This window comes from Lactuca virosa, chromosome 2 (assembly GCF_052849685.1).
Source record: "Lactuca virosa cultivar CGN04683 chromosome 2, Lactuca_virosa_CGN04683_v6, whole genome shotgun sequence".
Taxonomy (NCBI): Eukaryota; Viridiplantae; Streptophyta; class Magnoliopsida; order Asterales; family Asteraceae; genus Lactuca; species Lactuca virosa.
This window is the reverse complement of record NC_136427.1, coordinates 121,064,668-121,074,013: the sequence shown is the minus strand read 5'-3', so window position 1 is coordinate 121,074,013 and position 9,346 is coordinate 121,064,668. Positions and strand designations below refer to the sequence as shown.

The window sequence follows — 9,346 nt, the reverse complement described above, 5'->3', positions numbered from 1 at the left end:
TTCTTTTTGGACACGATGTTTTTAGGTAGTAATTTTTTTTATTCTATGTATGGTTGTCTTGTTTATGCTCATTGAATTTCACAAGTGTTTAGTCTATCAACCACCATATTTAGGTTTAGTAGTGTATTAGCTCCATCCAAAATAAAGCATAGTTCATCAGTTTTATGTATAGTCTTGGCTTGCATGACCATTTTAGCATATAGTCGTTCTAAAATCCAGCAACCCAAGCGATAGTTCAAACTAGTCACTTCTCCCGTAGTAGTCTATCGGTAGTGTAATTAATAGTAATAATTTTAGTTGTAGATCTGAGGACAGATCTTTATAGAATATATGTCCCTAGGTTATAGTTGTATTTACTAAAGAATTACTAATTCGCTATAACCTTTAGCTTTGATACCAATCTGTCACACCCCGGCTTAGCGGCAGAAAAGTCGGCGGCGCGACGTTAGGGATGTTGGATCATATATAAGGATTTCACCTGTCATTCATGACATGAATATCACTTCCATTCAACATTTGATAACTTATAAGAAAACTTTATTTTTATTACATTAAGTTTTGTCTTTGCAACCATACTCTTTCGGTAGACTGTGATTCGTTCATAACCTTTTGCTGAAAGATCTTCTGTCTCCATTGGTGACCTACGAATACATGTGTGTTTTGAAAGGTCAACATATTGTTGGTGACTCCAGAGGTTTTGTATACTTGAAAATACTTTGCCAACTTGTTAAGTCAGCTCTTGTTGTGATCTTAGCTTATGCCAATATGTGTTAAGCTATTTCCTAATATTCTGGTAGTGGGATTCAAATAGTTTAGTAACTAGATCTGATCCTAGCTTTCTGAACAGAAAGATGTATCATATTACTTTATTTAATTTTGTTAATATCTCTAAAATCCATTGTTGGTACTAGGTTAATATTGTCCTAATATTCCTTTATCGTGTTGCGTGTACTACTTCTCTCTTCGAGGCGTTCCTTAAAGAGTTGTGAATTAAGATTAATAAGGATACTCTAAACTCGTTTCCTCGAGTTTGAGTATACTATCACTATTTGTGTAATTAATAGTCTCTGATAGTTAGTTTTAGTTGAACAAAGTTACCACGGGTTCCTATAATCGAGCTATGACTGTTCATTCCCAAAAAATCACGACGCTTCATCGGATGTCGCAAATGTGTTTAGAAAGTTATGCCCGCTTCGACTTGCCATCAGGTTGTAGCTAGCAACCACATGTGGGAGTGTCAATCATATATATATATATATATATATATATATATATATATATATATATATATATATATATATATATATATATATATATATATATAGGGAAGGGTTATTTGGAAAACAAAAAAACCCTAAAAATCATAAAAAGGCATAAAAAATACTTAGAGATCACAAAACTTTTTTTTGAAAAAATCGCAACTTTTTATACAAAATCGGTGAAAAAAATTTTGAAATTTTTTTTTTTTTTTACAAAAAAAAAAATGGATTTTTTATTTTTTTTCAGCGAATTTTAACAAAAACCTGCGATTTTTTATAAAAAAAATTAAATTTTTTTTTGTGATCTCTAAGTATTTTTTTTTATGCATTTTTATGATTTTTAGGGTTTTTTTTTGTTTTCCATAGAACCTAAACCTATATATATATATATATATATATATATATATATATATATATATATATATATATATATATATATATATATATATATCAAGGTTGTAAAAAACGCTCGACGTTAGCTAGTCGGTGGACTGGGGTTAAGCGATTAGTAGGCTAGGCGGAGATTAATCGGGGACCATTAATTGCTAATTTGCTGAATTTTAAAAAATTAAATATGACTAATATCATATCAAAGTTCATAAATACCACTAATATCATAACAAAATAGGTTAATATGATTAATACAACAATAATCATGCCTCAAATAGACTCCATTGAGATAAAACTTCTTCAAAATGTTAAAATTTTATCGTTTTATACTGTTTCACTCATTATGTATGTAGGGATTAATCGCTAGGCGCCCTCTAATCGGTCGAATAGCGCCTAGGGATTAATCGGAGATTAATCGGGACCTAGTCGGGATTTTTACAATAGTGATATATATATATATATATATATATATATATATATATATATATATATATATATTCTACCCTAATAAATAAGAATGATTTTGCCACATGTCCTCTTCTCTCCTTCATTTTAACACATGTCATTTTCTAGATTTTTTTGAATTATTTAATATCCACTTGTCATTTTTATAGTTTTTTTTTCTTTTTTATTCAAATCTCACCTATTAAATGTCTCCTCATATTAATTAATTTTATAAATATATTAATTATTGTACATAATAACTTTCTATTTTTGAATTCCTCTTTCTATTAATATATTAATTAATGTATATGTATATCAATGTAGACAGTACATTCCATTTGTGAATTCATATTAATTAATTTTATTAGTATAGATTAATTAAGACCAAATTACATAAATAGTCCATGCGGTTTACCAAAAGGTCACAAACTCAGTCGTTACTTAATTTTTTATAAACATGGTCTTTTTGGTTACCAAAACTTGCGTGAATGATCTTTTTTTTGCCCATGCCGTTACTTTTGGTTCTTTTAATAAACTCGTGTAATACACGGGTCTCACATCTAGTGTGTGTGTGTGTGTGTATATATATATATATATATATATATATACATACATATCTCTCTCGCTCACTTAAGATTTAACGATTATAGGTCGAGGGCTAGCTGAAATTCTTTCAGCTTGTTGATGAAACGTGTCTCATCTAACTCTTGTTGTGGGGGCCTCCCTTGGTCGGTCGTTTTGTTATTCCTTGTTGCAATTATACGAGTTATATATATATATATATATATATATATATATATATATATATATATATATATATATATATATATATATCTCGCTCACTTAAGATTTAACGATTATAGGTCGAGGGCTAGCTGAAATTCTTTCAGCTTGTTGATGAAACGTGTCTCATCTAACTCTTGTTGTGGGGGCCTCCCTTGGTCGGTCGTTTTGTTATTCCTTGTTGCAATTATACGAGTTATATATATATATATATATATATATATATATATATATATATATATATATATATATATATATATATATATATATCTCGCTCACTTAAGATTTAACGATTATAGGTCGAGGGCTAGCTGAAATTCTTTCAGCTTGTTGATGAAACGTGTCTCATCTAACTCTTGTTGTGGGGGCCTCCCTTGGTCGGTCGTTTTGTTATTCCTTGTTGCAATTATACGAGTTATATATATATATATATATATATATATATATATATATATATATACATACATATCTCTCTCGCTCACTTAAGATTTAATGATTATAGGTCGAGGGCTAGCTGAAATTCTTTCAGCTTGTTGATGAAACGTGTCTCATCTAACTCTTGTTGTGGGGGCCTCCCTTGGTCGGTCGTTTTGTTATTCCTTGTTGCAATTATACGAGTTATATATATATATATATATATATATATATATATATATTATAAGTGTGTTTTGCGTAGTCAAGTATTTAGGCAGAGTAACCACTATATACTAAGCTTATCCAAATGGTGGCTAGCGTAACAACTAGATATGATATTTCCTATCAGTGTGAATCAGTATAACAATTAGGTATAATATTAACCTTAAAAGTTAGACAAAATATCTACCGAACATAATATCATTCTAATGTTATGAGTATAATTATCTGAATAATCTTATATAATTAGTAATAACTATGTAATAGTTGCATTTTAACATGGTGTAAAATAAAACCGAAGGTGTTTTTTTTCAAAATAATTATAAATAATATACTTTGCTATTTTAATTATAATAATCTTTTGTATTCTAAAAGTAAATTAATTCAAAAGTAATAAATAATCATTATGTAATCATTATTAAAAAGTAATTAGAGATTATCATGTAATGTAACGAGTGAGTTGTGTAATAAGAGTGTTTATTTAATTTTTAGCCAACCCGTCAAAATAACAATATAATACTTCTTGAATCATTTCGCAAATAACATCTGTTACATTGATAACTATTTTATCGAATAAGCCAATTTTTAAAAAATAGTCAATGAGAGTACACGTATTTGTTTTTATATTTTTATTTAACTTAGCCAAAATGATTAAGGTGCAAAGTCAATCCTAGAGACTCTGGGCCGAGGGCGACACCATCCAGAACGTGAAGTAAAGATGATTTCAGTAGACGAAGCTCTGGGGATAGTGTTGGATGTATCGAAGCGGTTGCCTCCGGTAACGGTGCCCATTCACGATGCTCTTGGCAAGGTCTTGGCACAGGACATTCGAGCTCCCGATCCTCTTCCTCCATATCCTGCTTCGATCAAGGTCTTTTACAACTCTTTCTAGCACACTGAAGCAAATAGATATATGTTAATCAATCGAAACGATCCCCAATTGAAAACCTATAGTTCCCGAGAAACAAATGTGGAATTTGAGATCCTTTATATGTGTAAACATCGTTACTTTATTTGTAAATTGAAGATTTGACTAGGAGTTTTTTGGGTTTCTGTGTTTCCCCAAATATTTATAGTATAATTGTGTGGTTTATGTTTAGTTAAGCTAAACTGCGAGATTCATGGCTATTTCTTACATGCTTCGTGTTGCTAATTATCCATTCAATCTACTCATAGAAACTGTTTGGTGTCACTGTGTCAGATATGAAGTAAAAATACACTTAATTCAACACTTAAAAGCTGGATTTTTCATCTCAGGATGGATATGCTGTAATTGCTGCAGATGGTCCTGGTGAGTATCCCATCATTACAGAATCAAGAGCAGGGAATGATGGTCTTGGTGTGATAGTGACTCCTGGAACTGTTGCGTATGTTACAACTGGAGGTGAATCTTTATATCTTTACGTATGTCCCTGAAATTTTGTCATCTTTATGCATATTCTTGTTTCCAGGAACAATTGCAAGAGTTCTTATTTTAATGAGTGTGTGCTAAAAATGTATTATTCTGCTCTGTATCAGGACCAATACCTGATGGAGCTGATGCAGTTGTGCAAGTAGAAGATACTGAACGAGTAGAAACTGCTTCATCCGAACCAAATCGAGTACGCATTTTGGTCAAAATTAACAAAGGAGTTGATATTCGTCCTGTGGTAATAACTTTTAACATGTTGCAATGCTATATTCTCATGGCAAAATATTAAAAAAAGAAAAAAGGAAATGCTCATGAGAACAATTTTAAACAGGGATGTGACATAAGTAAAGATGCCATAGTACTGAAAGCTGAAGAACTACTGGGTGCTGCAGAAATTGGGCTACTTGCTACTGTGGGTGTTTTGACAGTGAAGGTATTAGTTTTGTTTGTGCAGGCTATTTACTATACTACCCTTGTGGTACAGTTTTTAAATGGCTTAAGGTTGTTTCTCTTTTCCCCTCAAGTCTTGTATGGATAAAGTAAGTTTGTAAGTGACTAAATGACTAAATAACTAAATGAAGTATGTCCGGATATATAGAGACTGTTTCTTTTCTTGAGACTAAATGACCATTTTACCCTTGCATTCTAAAAAAACAAATTTTACAATACTCATCAATCTTAACTCATCAAGCCCATTAAGTAAAAAAGAAACAGCCCCTAATTACCATTGTTATGATGCAGGTATATCCTACTCCAACTATTGGTGTACTTTCTACAGGAGATGAGTTGGTGGAGCCCACAAATGAGACTTTAAGTCGTGGCAAGGTACTACACACTTTTCTAAATTATGTGTCAGTTTTCTGCAATTATTATAGTAGTATATTGATAGTAAGGTTTCCTTATTTAGATTAGGGATTCCAATCGAGCAATGATTTTGGCTGCTGCAATACAACAGAAGTGTAAAGTTGTTGACCTTGGTATTGCTGGTGATGATGAGGATGAAATTAGGGCAGTTTTGGATAAAGCACTTTCAACTGATAATCACATTGACATTCTTTTGACTTCTGGTGGTGTTTCTATGGGAGATAGAGATTTTGTCAAACCTTTACTTCAACAAAAAGGAAGAGTGTATTTCGACAAGGTAAATAACACGTTTTTTTTGTTATTGTTACCTTTTTCCCTTGATATATTTTGTGATTTAATAATATCTTTTTTTTGTAGATCAATATGAAGCCTGGAAAGCCTCTTACTTTTGCAGAACTCACAACAGAGAAGATGAAAAAAGTTGTTGCATTTGGGTTACCTGGAAATCCAGTCAGCTGTTTGGTTTGTTTCAACCTCTTTGTCATTCCATCAATTCGTAATCTTTCTGGATGGACAAATCCACGTCTTCCAAGGTCTTCTTTCTTGTCCACTTTATCACTTTTGATAGCATATATATGAATATGATCATTAAAACTAATTGATTTTTATTTGTTTCACCTCTTACAGGGTACAAGTTTACCTTAAGAACTCTATCAAGACAGATAATTTCAGAAAGGAGTTTTGTCGTGCCATTATCAAATGGGAGAATAATGCTGGATTGGGCTTTCCAGGGTATTATTGTCTTTCACCCGTAACAAACAACCTACTTATATATATATATATATATATATATATATATATATATATATATATATATATATATATACATATATTTTGTTTCCCATAATAGCAAACATAATCTTATACTTGTTTCTGTTTTCCAGATTTGTGGCTGAGGTTACAGGTCATCAAATGAGTAGTCAGCTCCTAAGTATGAAGTCAGCAAATGCATTGTTGGAATTATCACCATCAGGAAAAGTAATACCTTCCGGAAGTTTGGTATCTGCAACATTAATTTCTGATATAAGTGGGTTTACTTTGGGGCCTAAGGATTTATTATCATCAGATTTAGATACTCTAATTACACAAGGACAAAGTACCACATCAATGAAAGTAAGTGGTGATTATAAAGTTGCTATCCTCACTGTGAGTGATACTGTTGCCTCAGGAGCTGGACCTGATAGAAGGTACTTTTCATATATATATATATATATATATATATATATATATATATATATATATATATATATTTGTTATTAAGACATTGTAATTATTGCAGTGAAAATTGATTGTTGAAAGTAGAATGTTGCTATTTAACTGTTTTTATGAATGTCACATGATAATGTGGAAGTGAATTTGTTGTGCAGTGGTCCAAGGGCAGTTTCTGTTGTGAGGTCTTGTTCTGAAAAATTAGGAGGGGCAACTGTAGCTGCAACAGCTGTGGTTCCAGATGAAATAGAAAACATCAGGGAGATATTGCAGAGATGGAGTGATGTAGACAAAATGGATTTGATTTTAACCCTTGGTGAGACCGATTTTTTTTTTTTTTTTAATAATAAATAATAAATATGATCTGATATGAAAAATGATATAGGTGGGACAGGGTTCACCCCTAGGGATGTGACACCAGAAGCAACAAAAGGTGTAATAGAAAAGGAAACCCCTGGACTTCTATATGTGATGATGCAAGAGAGCCTTAAGGTATTTTGATGAATCAATCATGTTGTGAGGGTATATGTGTAATTTCACTAACTGGAAATGCAAATCCATTGGGATTAATTAGGTTACACAATTTGCAATGCTGTCACGGGCTGCAGCCGGGATACGTGGATCAACACTCGTAAGTGCTTCTTGTTTAAATAAACCATTTTATCGATTTTGCAATTTAACCTTTTTTTTTGTTTAATTAATGATTAAAACATATTCTTATTTGGTGAATGGTTAGATTATCAATATGCCTGGGAATCCGAATGCAGTGGGAGAGTGTATGGATGCTTTGATTCCAGCATTAAAGCATGCATTGAAGCAGATAAAGGGGGACAAAAGAGAGAAGCATCCACGTCATGTTCCTCATGCACATGCAGATTCAAAGGACGTATGGGAAAGTAGTTATCAGGCGGCTAATAATCATATTGATACCAAGCAAGACCCGCCTTCTTCTTTGCACAGTTGTGGGTGCGAGTAATAAGTGTGTTGTGTGTAAATCATGTCACCTCTTATCACAGAAATAAATTAAAAACTTATGCTAAATGTATTATTCAGAAATGAAGTTGATTTGAGCACAAATGAACCGTTTTGCTTCCAAATTGAGATTTTAACCACTTTTTATATGTATTTTTGTTGCAAAATAAGTTTGTGCATTCGTTTTCTAGCGATAAACTGATAAGCTTATGATAGCTTATACATTACAGAATCAATGAAACAGTAACAATCAAGATAAAATGCAGCTCATATAATTATTAATATTTCCAAATCTTTCTAGAGGAAAGGGACTCTCCAAGAAACAAGTTTCTATTTAATTCTTCGCTGCTAAAACAAAATACCTCTAGGGGGGATTATATAAAAGACATGACACAGGAAAAGCAGCTAAAAAAGGAATGGTCCCACAATACAGACACGTTTCAACATAAACAAAAACGGATGGAACCCAAAAAAAGACCAAACTACCTCTAATTTGTTGGGTTAGTCTTTGGGCTTTTGCCTTCTTCTTTGGTAAACCAAAAGGGACTGAGGCTTATCATAAACATATTAGATGTTTTTGTTGGGTTAATCGGTTGGTTCAACGGGTCACAGTTCAGATCCAAGTAACGATCCAGAAGTGTTGAATCGAGTCAAGTTGAAATAACGGGATAAAACCCATGTTTTAGAAGCTGCACATAAGAAATGGTCAAGTTTGACCGGGTTTATGGAAGATTATGAGATTAGCATTTGCATGTTTATTTTAATTATAAATAGATGTATTATCTCTTTTGTTTTGTACCTTGATCTTTTCTTCATTAGAATATTGAAGCTTTTCCTTTCCTTGCAAAGTTAGTTTCCCATACATAATACGTGAGTAGTGTGTGTTGTGTGTGTTTCTAATAGACCTGATCCAACAACAATAGTATTCAGGTTTGAATTTGGACATCAAATTCGGACTTACTCACATCAGGCAGTGTGACACTGCACATACGACTTTTAAGGTTTTTTTTTTCATAGATTTGTTAATTTTTTTGGGTGTTTAACTATTAATGATTTAGGGGGTGTTTCGAATTACTTTTTTGAAATTCTTATGGACTTATTTTGGTTTCACACCGGTAATACAAGTTTTTAGTGTTTAGATAAAAAGATTTCATAAGCATTTATTGATTTAAATAATAATTTTTTGATAAGTTACTTCCTACTTATTAAATTATAGCATTAATTTTTGATAAATTGTTTTATTATTATACATAAAATAAGAGTTTTCAAACACTTAAAATAACTTATCAACTTATTTCTTTTTGATACCAGATAAGCTAATCCAAACAATTTTTTTAACTTCGTTTTGACACCGAATAAGTAATAAACACTTTTACAAATA

The 9,346-nt window shown here is 31.7% G+C and overlaps 1 protein-coding gene across 1 annotated transcript; it reads left to right on the top strand.

Moving 5' to 3' along the window:
• The first annotated feature begins 4,151 nt into the window (after nt 1-4,151).
• B73 (molybdopterin biosynthesis CNX1 protein / molybdenum cofactor biosynthesis enzyme CNX1 (CNX1)) lies at nt 4,152-8,090 on the top strand. Its single transcript, XM_079078403.1, has 13 exons — nt 4,152-4,380; nt 4,767-4,893; nt 5,028-5,158; nt 5,252-5,353; nt 5,662-5,745; nt 5,828-6,061; nt 6,142-6,317; nt 6,412-6,516; nt 6,669-6,971; nt 7,152-7,309; nt 7,379-7,485; nt 7,568-7,624; nt 7,730-8,090. The coding sequence occupies exons 1-13, from the start codon at nt 4,228-4,230 to the stop codon at nt 7,967-7,969; spliced, it is 1,977 nt and encodes a 658-aa protein (XP_078934529.1). The 5' UTR covers nt 4,152-4,227; the 3' UTR covers nt 7,970-8,090.
• The last annotated feature ends 1,256 nt before the right edge of the window (nt 8,091-9,346 follow it).

Excerpts from the sequence above, each read along its gene's own strand:
- B73 (XM_079078403.1), top strand. The coding sequence starts at position 4,228 with ATGATTTCAGTAGACGAAGCTCTGGGGATAGTGTTGGATGTATCGAAG. Across the intron at positions 6,318-6,411 it reads ACAAATCCACGTCTTCCAAG|GGTACAAGTTTACCTTAAGA; the intron begins GTCTTCTTTCTT and ends CACCTCTTACAG. Across the intron at positions 6,972-7,151 it reads GGAGCTGGACCTGATAGAAG|TGGTCCAAGGGCAGTTTCTG; the intron begins GTACTTTTCATA and ends TTTGTTGTGCAG.